Source organism: Sebastes fasciatus, chromosome 23 (assembly GCF_043250625.1).
Source record: "Sebastes fasciatus isolate fSebFas1 chromosome 23, fSebFas1.pri, whole genome shotgun sequence".
Taxonomy (NCBI): Eukaryota; Metazoa; Chordata; class Actinopteri; order Perciformes; family Sebastidae; genus Sebastes; species Sebastes fasciatus.
Genome location: NC_133817.1, coordinates 10,144,515 through 10,165,579, shown reverse-complemented (window position 1 = coordinate 10,165,579; position 21,065 = coordinate 10,144,515). Strand labels below are relative to the sequence as shown.

General features: G+C 37.9%; 2 protein-coding genes across 2 annotated transcripts; both read left to right on the top strand.

Annotated features, from left to right (window-relative positions):
• The first annotated feature begins 1,119 nt into the window (after positions 1-1,119).
• pah (phenylalanine hydroxylase) lies at positions 1,120-12,915 on the top strand. Its single transcript, XM_074625369.1, has 13 exons — positions 1,120-1,279; positions 2,572-2,694; positions 5,891-6,074; positions 7,412-7,500; positions 7,971-8,038; positions 8,585-8,781; positions 8,954-9,089; positions 9,178-9,247; positions 9,632-9,688; positions 10,187-10,282; positions 10,715-10,848; positions 10,955-11,070; positions 12,340-12,915. The coding sequence occupies exons 1-13, from the start codon at positions 1,208-1,210 to the stop codon at positions 12,381-12,383; spliced, it is 1,386 nt and encodes a 461-aa protein (XP_074481470.1). The 5' UTR covers positions 1,120-1,207; the 3' UTR covers positions 12,384-12,915.
• A 1,107-nt stretch (positions 12,916-14,022) lies between these two features.
• On the top strand, positions 14,023-19,782 carry th2 (tyrosine hydroxylase 2). The gene is made up of 12 exons (XM_074625095.1): positions 14,023-14,329; positions 16,000-16,174; positions 16,716-16,804; positions 16,889-16,956; positions 17,039-17,089; positions 17,177-17,322; positions 17,958-18,093; positions 18,183-18,252; positions 18,341-18,397; positions 18,694-18,789; positions 18,868-19,001; positions 19,499-19,782. The coding sequence occupies exons 1-12, from the start codon at positions 14,090-14,092 to the stop codon at positions 19,662-19,664; spliced, it is 1,428 nt and encodes a 475-aa protein (XP_074481196.1). The 5' UTR covers positions 14,023-14,089; the 3' UTR covers positions 19,665-19,782.
• The last annotated feature ends 1,283 nt before the right edge of the window (positions 19,783-21,065 follow it).

The following is a 21,065-nucleotide window of genomic DNA, read 5'->3' as shown; positions in this document are numbered from 1 at the left end:
TTCATGGCACCCAAAGGATGAATACTAATAATTTTGGTGATCCTCTGACCTTTCATCTAGCTCCACCAGAAGGCCAATTTGTCCAATACATTGGTTTATGACTATAGGACTAAATACCTGCAAAACTAATGACATTCCCATCACCATCAGCAGTAGGCATGTACATGTTATAGTTAATGTGTTTTTGTTGAGTATCTTCAGTTCAGTTTATTAGTTTCTCATTTATGGGTTGGCTTTTAGTTTTATGTGTTTGTGTTATTGTTTTGTGGGGTGGTTTATTCTTCTAGTTGTGGGACATTAGGGTGTCTTCATTTCTTATGCACTATTTAAGTTATGGATTTGGTTGATTAATTATTGCAAATATTGTATAGTTTGAGTGTTATATAGATATGTATTTTTGATAATAAAAGCCAAAAAAACACAATAAACTATGTGATTTGCATTTTTCATATTGTAGCATTTTTCGACAAGGCAGCATAAATCGTCAAGTAGGCCTACTACTTTATTTTAGTATTTTCCATTTTATGCTACTTAATACTTCTACTACCTTTGTATAACTTATACATTTATGTATTATTATGGATTAAGCTATACAGCAGTACATAAAGTTATTAAAATTAGCCCCACCTTTACAATAAAAGCTGCAACATTAAAGTGATGAACACATTAATGCATCAGTAATTATAATCCAGTAATATAATGCATGTAATGAATACTTTTACTTTTTGTACTTAAAGTAGACTTATATATTTTGATGCTAATATTAAGAAAATAAATTAATGCAGCACTTTTACCTAGGCTACAGTATTTCTACAATGTGGCACTGCTAGTAAAAGATCTGAGTACTTCTTGCACCACTGGCTGGCAGTAAACATGTTTATAGGGTAATAAATGTGGGGTTTAGGTCACTTTTACCTGTTGTCAGGCCGGTCAGGTTTAAAAAGTGTTAGCTGAAACCCAGCAGAGCATACCCGGGGGTAATCCAACCTGAACCCAGCACTGTACAACAAGAGCCAGATGTGCCATTGTAATTCTGTTTCACAACAACCGTCCCGTGACATACCGATGCAGAAGGGGGGTGTTGGGGGTGTGGTGTCACATGGGCCGGCGTTGCAGCTGAGAGGTTTTATAGACAGAAGTTGCACACACAGAGTCTATCACGGTTCAGCATCAGCACACACAGGTTGTTCACCTGAAGAGCAAGAGGATGGACGCAGCTTACAAGAGGGTCAATGGAAGCTCTGGGCCAGAGGCAGAGACAGGGGACGAGGACACAGGGGTAAATCTCATTTATGACATCTTATCATACCTGCTATATAACTTTAAAAGTCATCTGCATTTAGCTATTTTTTATTTCCAGAAGTCCATCAACTGTGTTTTTCTGTCATGATATGGTCATTGTATGCTGAAAAAAGCTTTGTAAATAATCTTCCAATTCAGCAGCAGTGATAGAGACAGTCATAGCTGGACTATTCCATCAGACAATGCAGTAAAAAGAGGGCAAAAAAACAGCTGATGGTGCTGAAAAATGGACAGTATGTGCTGTCGTAATACACCTGGAAAATATGTCAAGGCCTTGCAAAAACAAACATTACAAATGATCCATGTATACGGGTATTTGGGCAGCCTGGATACAAATAATATCCTGTCAGTTATGTTTATAAAAGCTAGTCGAGCAACAGAAAAATAATCTGCAACTATTTTATAATCGAACATAATAGAAATTCAAGTCATTTCCATGCAAAATCTACCAAACATGACCAAGTTTCAGCTTCTCAAATATGAGTATTAACTGCTTTTCTTTGTCTTCTGTCAAATAAATTAAATATCTTTGTGTTTTGGGGTTACTGATTTGACAAAACAAGTTATCTGAAGACAGGAAATTATTAATTAATCAATAGTGAAAATGACCGTTAATAGCAGCACCAATAAAAGCCCTCTGGTTTAAAGATGAAAAAGACTATATTTGTGTAAATGTTAAATTCAATATTTCATTTCAAATTTAACATTTCATGCCATGACTTTTCTCAAGTGAAGACTGTGCTGAAGCTTCATATGAAATGTTAGATTTAATAAATAACTATAATGACTGTGCACTTTCTACATCTGTAAGATACTCTGATCTGCCGTGTCCTCTCGTTGGTTAAAAATCCTCTGATATGTGGAGCATGGTCAACACTAAGGTCCGTGTCAAAAGGCGAAAGGTGCGATGGTTAAAAGATCAGACACTTTGACTGGAAAATGTCACAGCCTTCAGCTAGATTTAATGCACTTTCTCCTACATATGGCTGTGCCTAAACACAAACATGCAGAAAGAGGTCAAAACCCAGATGAATCAGCAATATAGCGATTTGAATATCTATTGAGATTTAAACATCCTCTTGACTTAAAAAGTGGAACTGTGGTGTTTTGAAAGCTTTGTTACTGCATCCTTCTCTTTCATTCACTCCTGTAGTAAAAATAGTGTTAGCTGCTCCCCTGAGCTTCTACTGGTGTTAGAAAATGCCTTAAGCACATAGTAAACCCATAAACTCCACATGTTGTTTCCTGAAATGTGCCTCTCTCATGCAGCGAAGGAGAAGGGGCTCCATGTACCTGGAGGAGGACACCAGCAAGAAGTCCGAAGTGATCTCCTGCATCTTCTCTCTGAAGGAGGAGGTCGGAGCTTTGGCCAGAGGTCTGCGACTCTTTGAGGTAAATCAAGTCTCTACTGACAGCTCACATACCGTGCACTAATGACCATGCAGGAGCACTAATGCTTCCCCTGACCTTCTTGAGTCATCCCCAGGGTTGATATACTATATAACTGACACACATATGGCTTCACACACCATTAGTTTATCTATCCTTTCTCTCAGATCATGACATAAGTTGCAAGGTGAAAAAACAGAAAAGGAAACCGCAGCTGACGCAGTCTTAGCTGCATTTGTTCAGGAGGCATGCAGCTCATGCAGCAGTTTAACACCAACCAGAGCTTGCAGGAATGTTAATTTACCACTGGGGAGGTTGGGTCTACTTAGGTTAAAACTAACTTTGGCTAAAACTGACAACCTCAACAAGCAAATAAGCGTATTTCCCTAAATGCTAAATTATTCCTTTGTAATGGTCTGATCCAAACAGATGAACACGATGAGTTCATTATGAAACTTCCTCAGATCTTTTATCTTCATAAAGTTACTGATTAACATTAAACAAAACAAGCTACATGGACAGTAAGTTTGTTCTAAAACTAGAGGTATTAATAAATTACAGTATCAAGATATAGTACACCATTTCATGTAGTTACAACCTTTATTTTGAACTGTTTTGTTTTTGAACAGGGAAATAGGTTATATATGTAAGTATCTGCAGTTGTTTTAATGTAGTTTTCATGCTCATGGCTTTTTGTGACCCTTTAAAGAAGGAAACTAAACAGACTGATCTTATCTCAGATGTTTGTGTATCAGACGTGTGCAAACATGACAGGTGGCTCTTTGATCCACTGACACACCTCCTCCAGGTTTCTGTCATAATGGAATAGTCAAACATTGGACCGCTCAGAAAACATTGATCACTCACTTGTAGTTTACTATTTAATTCATAGTTTAATATTTCTATTTTACTCCACTGTATTTATTTAACACTTTATACTTCTTCCTGTACTTCTACATTTGTAAAAAAAAAAGTTATTAGTTACTTTTCAAAATTTTGATTTTACATACAAATCTATGATAATCTTATAAATTGATAATGCACATTATTACAGATTAAACTTCTAAATAGTTTATAAAGTAGTTAAATAATTCCACCATAGCCATAACCATAACCAGCTGCAATATTAAAGGGACACTACAGCAATTTAATATTGCACTTATATAAAGTTGGGGGACTCGCAAAAGACAAATTTAAAAACAAAACATCAAAATCGATGCAGCAGGGTCCGAGATCCTGACTTTTAGTCCCTAGTATGAGTCTGGATCCTACGTTTCCCATAATGCAATATGTATAGTATTTTTCATTAAACTCAGTGGTATCAATCTTCTCATCTAACTCTCAGCAAGAAGAGCAAATAAGCGTATTTCCCAAAATGTCAACAACGATGGTCTGATCCAAACAGATGGACGCGATTAGTCTGTGATGGAACTGTCTCTGGTCTTTCACAATCATAAAGTTACTGATTAACACTAAACAAAACAAAACGAATGATGAGTAAATTTCTTTCCCCGTGTGTACGTGACTGAAGGCTCGAAGTAAACATTGATTGGCAGCGGCTGCATTGTTTAATCTTCCAACGTGGACGTCATGTCAAGGGTCGAGGCAAAACACCAGAGTTCGTCTCTGGAACATTTTGCAGGAAAACAGTTCAAAAACGTGCACAACATCCCGAGACAAAGATGTTTTAGGTTCAAGAAAAACATCTTTTGGGTATTTTGTTTTTGTGGGGGTGGAGATGAGAGTTGACTCTGTTCAGTATCAAGTATTTGCCAAAAGCTGTTCTCCAAATGCAGCTGTAAACATCAGGATCCTCTTTGAACCTATGAGCTCCCACTTTCCCGATCCTCCCCCTGCTCCACCCCCATCCTCCCCCTGATCTCCTCTTCTTTCAAGCTTTTCTAAATTCCAAATTACAACACCCCCCCTCTCTCCCTGACAGCTATGTAACACAGCTTTGAAGAGAACAAACTGCACTTCCTATTACTTTTGTTCTCTGCTCTGCCGAGCCATGTGCTAACGTTTAGCCGAGCAGCCGTGGCATCTCATCGCGTGCTCTTTTTCGACTTGTGAAAGTCTAATCTCCATATTCCAGTCAGAAAGTCGCACACTAAAACCACCACACTGTTTATCCGCCATGTGACGCGGCAACGTGGCTTTCACGTGACGAGTCAGAGCCACGGGCTGGCCTTGACCTCCCGCCTCAGTCAGTGCGACCGGAGGGTTAATATCACCTGCCTTACAGCCGAGGGACGGCTCGGAGGGGTACGGAAATCTGACGAAATGACCCCTGCATCCTGCTGGGTTTTAGGATTTAAGCTTGGCTATGTTAAGCTGGACCATGCCAGGGACACATTAATCACCTAATATTAAACATATTTGACTGTAGAAACATATTTGAATTAAAGTTATGTAATCTCAAAGCTTCACCCTTCTGGTATATATATTTACGGCACATCACAAAAAGCGAGTCATCTTTTCTTTCCAATGCCAACCTGGACTCTTTGGTCATCTCTGTAGTCACTCCGGAGACATTTGGCCTTTAAAATAAGCTGTTAAATGTAGAATAGGATCCAGATGGGAGAAGCGCACGCCCTTCTCTTTACTTAGCCTATTGTAGACAGAGAACAACATACACCCTCTTTTCCTTTCCCAAAGTTACGTAAATAAAAATACATTTTTGATGGTAATTACCGATTAAAGAAAGGCACGCTCTCCAGCACGAGCAGCTCGCGTCCAAAACCGTTTTGGAAACATCCCAAGGTATTTATGTTCATGCTGCAGAATGAGAAGAGCTTAATGCTGGCAGGGCCGGATGATTTATTACACGATGTTGCACTAAACTACTACAACATGAATACATGAATGCCTTTACTATGCAAGTCCAGTCTGTCTGGCTCTCTGTCAGTTTGTACAGAGAGAGAGAGTTGACCCAAGGTCATGGTGGATTCCACATAGTCTGATCTGTTTAGTAACAACACATCGCTCTCTAGTGGTGGAACAAAGGCAGTGCTGCAGTCTGGTGCGGCCAAAACATTCAGTTATCTTGTATGCATGTGTTTTGTGATTTTTCCCACTTTGTTTCTATGATGAAACCTTCAATAAACGGAAGAAATGACATACAATATATATGAAGCCAACAAGCTCTTTAAAACACAAACAAATCAGGTCTCACCTTTTGTTTTTTTGTGAACCTCAGGAGAAGGGCATCAACCTGACGCACATCGAGTCCCGTCCGTCGCGGATGAACAGCGGCCTGTACGAGTTCTTCATCAGCGTGGACTCCACCTGCTCCCAGGCCCTGGATGAGGTCATCGACAGCCTGCGTACACAAATTAGTGGCCACGTCCATGAGCTGTCGCGCAACAAACAGAAGGACACAGGTTAGTGAGATTGTGTAGTTGTAGTGAAAAAGATGAGCATGAATCCTCAACATGATAAGAGTGTGTATAAATAACATGCTCCACATGTTTACAATGATCATTAAAGTCTATAGGGTTCATCATCTGGGGATCATGAATGTCTTTATCAGATTTTGTGCTAAACCATCTTGAGATATTTTGTTATATAGGTGAAACTTTTGACCTGCGGGTGGTGCTAGAGGAAAAGTCAGGGGATCACCAAAGTCAACAGGGTTCATCCTCTGGGGAACATAAACATCTGAACCAAATTTCATAGCAATCCATCCAATAGTCGTCGAGGCATTTCACTAAAAAAACTAAAATGTCGACCTTGTGGTGATGCTAGAAGAAAAGTCAGGGGATCGCTAAAGTCAGTAGGATTCATCCTCTGGGGACCATGAATGTCTGTACAAAATTGAATGGCACTCCAATAATTAAAAAGTGTAGAAAAAAATTTACGGAAAAGGTCCGAAAATTTTCCAAAAATAGTTTTAAAAGATTTTTCAGTCTTGGCCAAAGTGGTGGACCGACCAACCAACATTGCCAGAGCCACAAAGCTATTATGGCTAAAAAAATCTAATTAAACAGAGATCAATAAAGCTGAAACGGTCCATTTATCAACTGAGCACAGCAGTGTTGGCTGTTGGGTGGCGCTTCATGACCCCCCAGTCAGACTGGGTAATGGACAGCCAGCGTCGCCGATGAGACTGATGGCCCATCGCACACATCTAGACCCCTCTATTAGTTGTTTCCAGAATGACATTAGTTTAGCTACTGAGGACCAACAGGCTCAGCAGGAACAGAGGAGCTCTGTGTCCTGGTCCCGGACTAACACAGGGCAGGAGACCACGCCAAGGTCACGGCAGGCGGAGACAGACAGGGCCACCATGGATCCTCCTTTGACCTCGGTGTAGACACTGTGGTCTGATGGTCAGAGTCAAGTGGACGAGGGGATATTTATGGCCTGTTTTGGAGACTGCCTGTTTATAGAGGAGCCTGGCAGGGACATATTGTCTTCCTGGGGCCTCGGGCTGGACCACACTGCACAAATGTAGATTAATGATTGGGCCTCAGGGTTATTGAGTGGCATAAATCCATATGAACAAGCAGATGACCCTTGATTACTGTTCTGCTGAGTGTCAAAATGCCATGGCACTGAAAAAAAATCCTCCTAAATTATCACAGAAAGCAAGAGAACAAACGTATACTACATGACCATATCCTGAATTTATATATTTTCTTAACTGTTGATTGATGTGACCTGAATAAATACATATTGAGTAAAAACATAATGTTTAATAACTGTTATTATTCTCCAGTGCCATGGTTCCCCAACGACATCCAGGACTTGGACCGCTTCGCCAACCAGATCCTCAGTTATGGCTCCGAGCTGGACTCTGATCATCCGGTACGGACTGACTCATCCGTCACATCCTGCCTCTATATGTTTATGTGTGTGTGTGTGCGTGTATGTGTTTGTGTGTGAATACGTGTCCACTCACGCCCACACGTCTTATGAAAGACGAGGCTGCGAAGATGACAGGCTGCTCTCTGCCGTCTATTCTAATGGAAACTATCTAGACACACAAATTGATGTCATTGCTTTAATTGAGCCCCTATAATTATAGATAATTGCTCCCTTTTGCCACCGCCATTAAAGCAAAATGTATTCATCATAAGCTGAAAAACACTCTACAAAGGCTTCATTTGAATATGTATCTGCGTGCTCCTATTAGAGACGGAGTGCATAATGCTGTCAAAGGCCACAGGGCTTAGCCTCAGCAGAGGATTTCCACTCTTTGATTTAGTGGTGAGTGGCCAGGCTGCGACCATGAGATCTAACATGGCTTCTCTTTGTGTGTGTGTGTGTGTGTTCAGGGCTTCACAGATCCAGTGTACAGAACACGCAGGAAGGAGTTTGCTGACATCGCCTACAACTACAGACAGTAACTACTCCTAAAAATCTATATTTTTAAACTCCATCTCTTATTTTGTGTGTTTAAAGAAGTGATGAAATATTTTAATATTCAAGCGGTTATTCTAGGAGATTTCTTTCTCTGCTTTACCTTGATAATTATCATAAACAAATAGGGACAAATTACAGGCAGTCAATGGTGGATTTAAAGGGCTTTGGTCTTTGTGTGTATAATTGAGAAGTATTATTCACAGGCACTACAAAGGGCAGCCAAACCCGATGAAATACCCACTGAGGTGGATCACATTTACATAGCTGCGTAATACTCACAAATAATGAAGTGATGCTGTGCTCACGCAGACCATCGTCATGGGGACATTTTAAGGGAAACCTAAAAATAAAAAAGTCAATATACAATTTAAACACGTTTGTTAGAAGATATCAGCAGTATTTTTAGAAAATGATTCAGTTTATAGCATTATTAAAGGACCAGTGTGTAACATTTGTTCGGAGCAAGGCTAGCTGTTTCCCGTTTCCAGGACACAGCACATTCAATAATCTCACGTCTTTGTCCCAGTGGCCAAATCATCCCTCGAGTGGAGTACACAGAGGACGAAAAGGCCACATGGGGGACGGTGTTCAAGGAGCTGAAGACTCTGTACCCGACTCACGCCTGCCGTGAACACAACCGAGTCTTCCCCCTGCTGGAGAAATACTGCGGCTACAGGCAGGACAACGTCCCACAGCTGGAGGACGTCTCCCGCTTCCTGCAGTGTAAGTCCCACGGATGACATCTCCATCTATTATCGCTCATTTTGTTTTGGAAACCCCGGGGTGTTGGTTGTGGGAGCTGTTCAAACGCCCTACTTCCTATCCTTCCCTCCCCTCACTAACTCTTATCCAACACAACACTCACCTCTTCCATCTCTCCGTCTCTGTCCTGCAGCGTGCACGGGCTTCCGGCTTCGCCCGGTGGCCGGCCTGCTCTCGTCCCGAGACTTCCTGGCTGGACTCGCCTTCCGTGTCTTCCATTCCACGCAGTACATCCGTCACGGCTCCAAGCCCACATACACACCCGAGCCGTGAGTGTCAGGACTCGGTATTCACTAAGAAGAAGGAAAAATACACGATTAGTGTGATTTTAAAGAGTCATTTTGGTTTCTGATGCAGGGATATCTGCCATGAGCTCCTGGGACACGTTCCGCTGTTTGCTGACTCCAGTTTCGCCCAATTCTCACAGGTAGATATATACGATAAATACAAAACTAAATAAAACAGTAAGCGGATTGATAACATTCTTACATAGTGTTTATATTATTATATTCATTTTACATACTAAATATACATTACTTATTATTTATCTCATTTACTATGTAACTTCAGGAAACTGCACTATTGGTTTTGCACATTCATTGTCCATCGTATATACACCTTATATAGCTTCCTAACTTTGATTTATTCATATTTAAGATTAGGCATGGGGCGATATGAAAATTTCATGTCACGATTACCCTGGCCAAAATAATTGCGATTAACAGTTTTATCCCGATAATCATCAAAATATGTTTGAAATTCTTAAAATGTAACTTTTCTAATCTATATGCTTTGATTCTATTCTGTGTAGGAAATTGGACTTGCCTCCCTCGGTGCCCCTGATGAGTTCATTGAGAAACTTGCTACTGTGAGTACTGCATACATGACAAACAATAATATAGATAATGGGTCTACCGGTCCCTCCACCTTACCAGATTATAGAAGCAAAGAGACAAGACTCCATGTTATTTCATGTTTTCCTCCGCAACCATCTGGCGACCCCCTGAAATTATCTCGCGACCCACTTAGGGGTCCCAACCCCCAGGTTGAGAACCACTGACCTAGCTAACTAGCCAGCCGCCCATCTCTGAAGCTGCGTCCGCTCTCTTACCGGCGAGCTGCGACCACACTTTACGCCCTGTTGTCACCATAACAACTAACAACAATCTCCATTTACTTTTGTACTCGTCAAATGACCACAGAAAACAGTTCAATGTCCGTTCTGCTACTATTCTATTTCTATGGTTGTGACCCTTTAAATCTTCTCAGGGGTTTGTGGAAAGAAGTCTTCCTTGTTTTTGTGAATTCCTCTGTGTGCGTTTGGTGTATAGATGATATTTTTTATGAACCTTACGTGTGTCCTCAGGTGTACTGGTTCACGGTGGAGTTTGGCCTGTGTAAGCAGGGCTCGGAGATCAAAGCTTACGGAGCCGGCTTGCTTTCATCGTTTGGAGAGCTGCAGGTAAGACAGGGACACATGGTTGAGTCTCCAAGAAAACAGCCTGTTCATCACTTTCAGCAAACAGCTGCAAGATAAAACAGTCCATCTGTTGTTATATCACACTCACCTTTGTTACACAATAGCAGCGGTGCAGGCCGTGGGTTAGTGGTCTACTCAAATTCAGGTTTTGTGTGTCATTTGGGGAGTCGGCCTGTCTGCCCAGCAGGGTAGAGTGGGTAAAGTGGTTCAGTGGGTGAGTGGGGGCAGACGGAGTGGCTATCGAGGTCACCAGTTACATCAGCAGAGGATGTCCACCCTGCCAAGTCACATCAACAGAAAAGCAGAGCCCTGAATCATGCTGCACTTCCTGTTTCCTGTAATACTGATGGGAACACTCATTGAGAAATCCATACAGTCAAATACGGCCTTTTTTAATATATTGTTTTGTTTCAGTACTGCTTGACAGACGAGCCCACTATCCAGCCCTTCGACCCCGCCAAGACCAGCCTCCAGAAATACCCGATCACAGAGTACCAGCCTGTTTACTTTGTGGCTGAGAGCTTTGAGGATGCCAAAGAGAAAGTGAGGTAAGAAAGTGGTGTTTTTATAATTTGATTTGAAGCTTTGCTGCATATATATATATATATATAACACAGGAAGTTTAGTGTCTAACATTAACGTCTCTGCCTGCAGGAAGTTTGCAGGCACCATCCCGAGGCCTTTCACAGTGCGCTACAACCCCTACACCCAGAGTATCGAAGTGCTGGACAACACCCAGCAGCTCAGGAACCTGGCTGACAGCATTGGTAGTACGTGTCACCTCTACGTTCATTATTTCATTGAGGAGAGGATACTGAAATCTCTTTTTCCTTACTTAAATTGGTTTTATTCCTTATTAAAAGTAGGTTCCAAACTTTATTTGGTTTGTGACTCCTTACAATGAATTAATGTCCACTTGTGAGCTGTCATCATCATGAGTTTCATATGTTTGGTATTATAAACAACTCATTTGATAGGCTGTAGATTTTGTCGACTAATCGATTAGTTGATTTAATCGACAGATCTGTAAAACTTCTTCTCAACAAAGAATCACACAAAAGCACCACTTTAAATATTGTGTTTACCAGAGATGTGCTCATAAGGAAATGAGTCATTCAGCCTGAAAAAAGCATAAAAAACGACTAATCGACTAAAGAAATCATAGCCGAATAAGACCAAAAAAAAAATTATTAGCTGACTAATTGAATAAGGGGGACAGCCCTAAAGGTATTAAAATATTATAAGAATATTATATATTTTTTAAACGTTTTTTTTCCATAGTGATTGAGTACTGAGTAGACTGCAGACAAAACAGATACAAAACACAAACTATGAAAATACAGTAATATTATTTCCCCTTTCCTCGTGGTACATTACAATAAAATGTATGCATGGCAAGCAGACCTCAGTCACACAACAAATAAATTATAACAGCTCTAAAAACACACTTTTTGACACATATTATATGTCATAGAAGTGTAAACTGAAGTTAGCAGGGGGACGCTTTATCTCAGGCAAGGCAGGGTGCCTCCACTACAAAATCACTGGTTTATTTTTTATCATTTTTAGAGCCCTAAGGTGGTCAAATTAAGAAATAAATACTATAAATGTCTAAAAAAATATGCATAATTTTGTGTAGCATGAATGTTTTATTTCTGCTTTCCTGTTTTAATCTTTTTAATCATCCTGTAACCCCTCAGATTTATCTTGTGACCTCTCTTGAGTTGTCGGGAACATCTCATTTAAAAGGACTACACTCATGTTATGTAATAATTTAAAAACAACAACAACATTGCACTTAAAACTAATGATGCATGGGCCAGGCTTCACCTGTCAATAGTATGCACTGTGGGCTATTAGCCAACCAGCCATGGATGACATAACAGGGCTATTTTTATCTTTATGAAATGTTATTGACATGTTCCTCATCTAAAACTGGAGCAAATAATAATAATGTGTTATTTTAGGCAACTCTAATTCAGGAAAATGCATAGTTTTTCTTTTTTTAATTCTAAATTTGTATTTTTTCTCTATTTCAGGTGAAATGGGGAAACTGTGCGAAGCTCTGCGGAAACTGGACTAACTTCACGTGTAATCTGAGCCAAAGCTCCCAGAGAATCTCTTCATTTATTCAATAAAACGTTTGTCGTTTATCATATCGGGCTGCTTGGCGTTTTGCTTAGCACGCTGGCAAGTTAGCTTTCTTTGTATTCAAACAAATATGCAAGTCAAATAATGGCAATGTTACTGTAATCCAACTAGTATTATAGTTAAGTGAATAAAGTGTAGGATAATAATGAATGTGTCTGTATCAGCAAATATTATTACAGTATGAGTGTTCATTAAGAGACATGTTTTTCAAAATAAGAGGGTTTTATCGATCAACATATCTTTAGTGACTTTGAGGAATTTAAACCAAATATGTACACATCAAATTGTGTTTCTAATATGATGTATAAACATATATACATACATACATATATATATATACATACATTTTCTATGCATTTCAAGCCTAAAAGCATGTTGACAGCTTTCATTTTGCCTGGCTAAATTAAATGTTTTGTATATGCATGAAATGTTTTTTAATGAAACAAATAAACATTTCTCTTATATCTCTTTGTCATTCTTTTGTTCCTCTATTGGTAGATTACTTCTCTCCTTTAATAATATCGTACAGAATATTTTGTATATATTTTGTATATATATATATATATATATATATATATATATATATACACATATACACACATATATAGACATACTGTATATACACATATACACACATTTATATATTTATGAATTCATATATTTTATACACATACATTTTTATATATACATACTTTTTTAAATATATATATTTATTTAAATTATTATATTAATTAATTAAATTAAATATTATATATCATAATATTTATTTATATATAATAATATTTAATCATGTATTTATTTATCTTTATTTATTTATTTCAAGTTGTGGTTATTGAAATCGTTTTTTATTCTATATCTTGCAACAAGCCATGGTCAAGTATTGTGTATATGTTTGTGCTACTGTATGTTAAAATTCAATACAAATATTGATGAAAACAAAAAAAAAACATTGTTGTTTTTTTTGCTCTTAATCATAGTTTTAAAAGAATTTGAGATATATATTGTGCAATTAAGAATAAAAAATCCCTAATTGGCACCACTAAGCACTTTAACCTCCAGAAATCCAAATAAACTGTATTTTATTGACTTTTATAAATAAGAATTATGTCACATTTATGTAACCTGTAATGAGCTGTTTTGCTTGAATGCATCATAATATTGCGATTTTTATTTATTTATTATTTTTGGCTGAGTTTTGTGTATATGTTTGTGCTACTGTATGTTCAAATTCAATAAAAAAAATATTGATGAAAACAAAAAAATATATTTTTTTTGCTCTTAGTCATAGTGTTAAAAGATTTTGAGACATTTATTTTGCAATTAAGAATAAAAAGTCCCTAATAAACACCACTAAGCACTTTAACCTCCAGACCTGTTTTGTTTGAATGCATCATAATATTGCGATTTTTATTTATTTATTATTATTGGCTGAGTAGGCTGCATGATGGGAACTATTTGTGTCCCATATAGAGACCAAATGACGCAAACACAGGCCCAAAAAAAGCCTTTACGCATGAAGCCCTCAGATGATGCTGACTATATAAACCTGCCCAGAGAGGTGATGATGACACAATAACACACATACTGTACCTGTTCTGCAGAAGCGTCCAGCAGCAGCAGCAGCAGCAGAGGTTCCAGATGAAGACAGAAAGTGTTGGAGCTCAGCCGGCTCCGTTCAACGGGAGGAAGCAGAGTCTGATCGAGGATGCTCGGAGGGACCGCAACAGCAGCTCGGTGGCTCTGGGCTCTCCGGAACCGTCCAAGTACCCAGACGGGTTAGTGTTCGAGGAGAAGGACGGAAGAGTCACCCTCAACGTCCTCTTCAGCCTCTGCAGCGAGAAAAACGCAGGGTTCTTCAAGACAGGGAAAATATTCGAGGTAAAACTTCTAATATTCACATATTTTTTATTAAGTATTACTAGTAGAAAGATGTACTTGAAGTTTCAAAAGTAACTTAGCGTGTTATTGTAGGCTACATTATACATTATTATTACTGATGCTGGCATGTTTTATTTTTCTATTGTAGTTGGTTGATGTTTAACTTTGTTTAATAATTTTTTTTTTTTTAATGTAATGTAAATATATTTCACATTATAAAAATATAAAAGAAATTAAATATATTATAAAACAAATAAAAAAATTAATGATAATAATAATGATAATAAATACATAATTTTAATTTTTCTGTTGATTACTTTATTATTTTATTTATTATTATTTTATTTATACAAAGACAACTTATGGTAAAATTCTCACATTTGAGAAGCTATCTGGCTTTTTTTTGCTGAAAATTGACTTGAACCTAAACAATTAAAAAATACTGCAATTACTGATTAATTTCTGTTTTTTGGTTGTTGTTTTTTTTGCTTACAATGAATGATAAATAATAATAATAATAATAATAATAATAATAATAATATAATAAATACATAATTTTAATTTATTTTATTTTTTCTGTTGATAACTTTATTATTTTATTTATTTTAATTTTATTTATACAAAGAAAGTTTAATGTAAAATTCTCACATTCGAGAAGCTATCTGGCTTTTTTTTCTAAAAATTGACTTGAACCTAAACAATTATAAAATACTGCAATTACTGATTCATTTTCTGTTTTGTTTTTTTGGGGGGGGGGTTGCTTAAAATGAATGATAAATAATAATAATAATAATAATAATAATAATAATAATAATAATAATAATATAATAATAAATACATAATTTTAATTTATTTAATTTTTTCTGTTGATAACTTTATTATTTTATTTATTTTTATTTTATTTATACAAAGAAAATTTAATTTAAAATTCTCACATTTGAGAAGCTATCTGGCTTTTTTTCTCTGAAAATTGACTTGAACCTAAACAATTATAAAATACTGCAATTACTGATTAATTTTCTGCTTTTTTTTGCTGACAATTGACATGAACGTAATCAATTATGAAAATATTATAATTGCTCATTAATTTTCTGCAGATTGACAAAGCATTGCAGCTCTAGATCAATGTGGTGCCAATTTAAAGTAGTTTATAACACATATTTTACAAAAATAATCACATTTTGTTTGCATGTTTATGATATGAGATAAAGCTGTAAATGAAAATTTAGTGGGATAAAAAAGTACATTATCTTCTCTGAAATGTAGAGGAGTGGAAGTAGAAAGTAGCAATAAATGCTGAAAAAAAAGAAAAGAAAAAGAAAAGTGTGCTAAAGTACAGTACTAGAGTAAATCTACTTAGTTACTTTTCACCACTGCACATTGGGCCTATTATATAGGATTCATATTTGTAATAGTAACATTAAATAAAAAATAAATCAGCTCTAAATCCATAATTTTGATTATATAAATGTGAGCTTTACCCACATTCACAACTGATAATTGAGAAAAGAAATTAATGCAAAATACGTACATTTATTCAGCAAAATGACTAAACTACAAGGCCATTTGGGGATTAAAAAGCTTCTCATCAAAGCTTTGATTGGAAAGAATAATTTTGCTCTTTCTGTGTTTCATTTGCTAATTTTTGAAATTTTTTGCTTCTGTCACAGACGTTTGATGCTAAACTTCTCCACATCGAAAGCCGACCGGGGAGGAAGTCAAAAAACAGCACGACGGACCTGGAGTTCTTCATGAAGTGTGAAGTTCACAGCTCCGACCTGGACGTCTTCATCAACTCACTGAAGAGAGTCGTCGACGATGTTCGCTCCATACCAGAAGAGAAAGGTACCGGATGTTATTATGTATTATTTAACTATTAGAATATCTTGTAAGGTGTTGGGACATCATATAAAATGTTAGAGGCCTTATTAAATCAGTTAATGCTCCTTTTGGGTTTTTTATGTTGTCTTATGATAATAATGTGTGAGGATGTTAGTCATTAGTCGTAGCCATTTCATTGTAGTGAGACCATTTTTTGACATTTGAACTAGAGATGACTGTATAAAATGACCTGTGGTGACCTCTAGGATAATCACAGCCTCATGAAATTTTACAACCACAAACTAGAGACCTAGAGCATTCACAGGGTGGATGGCTTTCCTAGGTAGACTGACAATAAGGGGGTTTCTGAGCAGTTTACACAACAGAAGTGCTCCCATTTTAATTCACATATCTTGAGGTCAGAGGTCAAGGGACCCCTTTGAACATGCCAGTTTTTCCTCTCCAAAATTTAAATCACTCTAAAACTGAAGCTGCGATCCCGCGGGTCTCAGAAGTGGGATAAGGTCGATTACAAAAGCACTAATTAATTATTTTTCCTTCACAGTTCCCTGGTTTCCCCGACAGATAAAAGACCTCGACAGATGCAACATGTTAATAACCAAATATGATCCGGACATGGACCAGGACCATCCAGTGAGTGTTCACTGCAAAATGTCAGTTTTAAATCACATTTAAATTCAGCCTATTTATGGCCATTTAACATCTTTTTTTCTGCAGGGATTCAGCGATCCAGAATACAGAAAAAGACGAGCTTTCATCTCAGAGCTCGCCTTCAGATACAAACAGTGAGTCAGAGATTTATCCACCTTCATTAAGCATCGAGTATCATTCAAATATTCCCTCATAAATTAACTGTCTTTGTCTCAGGGGGGAACCGCTGCCCACCGTGGAGTACACAGCAGAGGAAGTGTCCACATGGTGAGAAAGAGCTGTCCTGCACGTTATAAATGCAGATGTAAGGATGGTGGAGGATGGTTAAAGTATAATAATGTGTTGTGTTAACAGGAGGGAGGTTTACCAGCAGCTGCGGGGTATTTATCCCAGTCTGGCCTGCCGGCAGTTCATGGACGGGCTGCAGCAGCTGGAGAAGGAGTGCGGCTACGGAGAGGACCGCATCCCTCAGCTCAGAGAGGTCTCCGCCTTCCTGAAAGGTGACAAACATTCAAACATTTACAATTATTGGTCTTCAAAAGATATATAAAAATGACTCTAAAAGGTAACAGAGAGAGAAAAAGTAGAGAGACATATGAAATAGTTAGTCAAAGGAGGTTTCTTTTATTATAAAAGAAGACAGAGATAATAAATTTGAGGTGTCTGATATCCTAAAAATGAATTAAAAGAAGCCTCTGCCTTTCTAAATGGAGACAGAGATTGAAAAATGAAATTAAGAGTTTAAATATTCCTGCGATGCTGAAAAAATGCCACGAGAGAGGAAGAAAAAGTAGAATAAATTAATGTTTCTGCTCTAAAAAAGCTCCTGAAATAATGAGATTTTGGTCTTTTTAGTATTTTTAGATTATGGTATTTGCACTTTTACTTAAGTAAAGGATCTTAGTACTTCTTCCACCACTGGTTATTAGGTTATGTATGACCAAAATCCCAAGGAGCTTTTGTATGAGTCATGTTACTGTACAAACTGAGAAAGATATATCATTTAAAAAAGAGATTGAAGGCAAAAAAGAGGAGTAAATATAGACCAATAAGGCCAAAAAATAATATGATATTGAGGTCATGTTCAATGTGCTGCTCCATATTTTGTGTTTGACCGTGTTTCTATTCGTTTCAGAGAGAACTGGTTTCCAGCTGCGTCCAGTTGCCGGCCTGCTGTCAGCCAGAGACTTCCTCAACAGTTTGGCCTTCAGGGTGTTTCAGTGCACACAATACATCCGTCACTCCTCAGCACCCATGCACTCGCCCGAGCCGTGAGTCAGCATTTTCTGGGTCCTAATTCATTTATTATGTATTCAGCTGCTTTTCCTTACATTGACTCTGTTCTATCTGCTCCAAACAGAGACTGCTGTCATGAACTACTCGGCCATATCCCCATGCTGGCAGATAAAGAGTTCGCCCAGTTTTCACAGGTAACTGCTGCACGGTGTGTTCTTTGATTTGACAGCCTCAGAGTGTAATCTATTATATTAATACTAATATTCATGCACACTATTTCAGGAGATTGGACTCGCCTCGCTTGGAGCTTCAGATGAAGACATTGAGAAGCTATCGACGGTAGGTTATTTTATCTTCAATTTCAATTTTATATTTATGATTCTAGACTTTTGCAATACTTGTTTTTCGTTATTCTTTGTATGTGAAAACCTACTTGGCAATAAACCTGTTTTTGATTCAATGTCATGTCAAATGTTGAATGAAGCTTTAATATCTGAGGCAAACAGAAGCTCTCTTCACATTTAATGGATCTTCACTGCCATCTAGTGGCTGAAATAAACAACTGCAGATTATGTTTAATCCTGCGGTCTTCCAGATAATATCCTCATCTCCCTTATTGTGCTCTCTCTTTACAGTTATACTGGTTCACTGTGGAGTTCGGCCTCTGCAAGCAGAACGGGACGGTGAAAGCGTACGGCGCCGGACTCCTGTCGTCATACGGAGAGCTTGTTGTGAGTGTCTCCTCTTATGTTCATTCATTTTAGCTTATTGCACCGACAGTCTCTGACCTTTGACCTGTCCACTTCCAGTACGCTCTGTCTAACGAGCCGGAGTACAAGCCGTTTAACCCCGAGGAGACGGCGGTGCAGCCGTACCAGGACCAAACCTACCAGCCGGTTTACTTTGTGGCTGAGAGCTTTGAGGATGCAAAGACTAAAATGAGGTATTCACTCAGGACTGTACTGCTGTTGGATGAAAAAACATGTTTATTTAGCTGGATTTGAACATTGACATTACAGTAAAGCTGTTACCTAAACTACATTTCTACCTTTAAAATACAGTAAAATGTGTTTTAAATTTGATGTTGCACATAAAACTTTGGAATAAGTCTTGGAACGAAAATCTCTACTGAATCTAAATTAAAGAATGACCACAGAATGTAATAATATTATACTATATATAATATATATATAATATTATTACTTGAGCATGGAAGCACTGAATACTTTTATATACTACAATGAAAAAGTCAGTAGTGTAGAGTGTACATTCAGTACATGTTTAGAGGTAAAAGGATGGTCCTAGTTTTAATTCAATTTATACTCTTTACTAATTTATATTGTTTACTAATGGCCTCTTATAAGATTTTGTTTTCACACTTATCTCATTTGTTTGGAGATTTATGCGACTAACTAATATGCCATTCATTCACTTCCACAGGAGATACTCTGCAAACATCAAGCGTCCCTTCGCGGTTCGCTACGACCCCTTTACCTGCAGCGTAGAGGTTCTAGATCAGACCAGCAAGATCCAGAACTCTCTGAGCCAGATGAGAGAAGACCTGAAGACCCTCCACAGCGCCCTGGAGAAGTTCAGCTCATCTTAAGACCGGGGGAAAGATTTTCTGCAGAGAGAAGAAAGGAGGAACATTTGGCCTGTGTTAATATGAGATCTACGATTATGAACAGCACATGAATAAATTCATAATGTAGTTTGTGAGCTTCCACAGGGCCATTTGTTTGTGTGTATAATGTATAATGTAAAAAGAAATAAATGTTTATTTTCATCAAAAAGTCTCTTCAAAACTTTTACATTTCAGAAAAACAGAAAAGAAGTATTCAGATGCTTTACTTCAGTGAAAGTACTAAAACACACTGTGAAAATACTCCACTACAAGTGCCTCAAATTTGTACTTAAAGGTAGTGTGTAGGATTTGGTCCCATCTAGTGTTGTGGTTGCAGATTGCAACCAACTGTCCCCTCAGTTCACTCCTCCCTTTAAACAGTAAACATGAGTTTATGGTCTCAATCGCTAGTTTCAAGTCTTCTTCAATACAGCATGATGTTCATTTAGTAAATTATGGTCCCATTTAGAGTCAAATAGACCATAAAGCAGGGGATGCTTTAGGGCGTGGCTACCTTGTGGTTGACAGGTCGCTACCACGGCGTTGTCCGGTCTGGGAGTTGTCCGTGTTTTCGTCTTACAACTTTAACCCTTTCACAGTGTGGACTGAATTTTGGACTGAATACCCTTGTTATATTTATAATATTTCATAGTTCAACACGGGACATTTTGGTATAATATAACAAAAGAATAGACATTATTTTGTTTTACTATTGTACCTCACCTTTTGGGCTGATGTTTTACTGGCATCCGGTAGTCACTTTCAGTCAAAAATGGCGGAAGCGTAGCTTTGCTGCTGGGCGCTGATGTTGCAATGGAACAAACAACTGACTTTCTCTTCTTGGCAATATATATGTAATTTGTCGAGGCTTCAAAAGTGTAGTCTACAAACCAATAGTTGACGTCACAGTGACTTTGTCCTTGAATGGTTAAGGTCATGATAGGTCGTCACACAGCAAGTCTCGCACGTTTTTGCAACTTGTGGGTTACCTTCTAGACACGACCCGTAAAAAGGATCTGCTCCTTATGTAGATATAAAGGGCTCATTCTAAGCAAACGAAAACACGATTCTTAGTTTCAGGCGATTTTACACTAATGAAAACATACAATTAATATTATATTCTGCTACTAGATTCCCCTAAATCTTACACACTGTTCCTTTAAGTACAATACTGAGAGTAAATGTACTTAGTTACATTCCACCACTGAAGACAGGAGAGGTGCTGATTCAGTGTTTGCCAGCAGGAGGAAGAAGAGAGAGAGAGTGAACCACTACAATACAGAGTTTGTAGGTCATTTTCTAGCTTTTAATTCCAAACCAACTATTTCCATTTGGAAAATTCTTGGAAGCCATTTATCTTCATGTGTTATTAAGCAAAGGGGA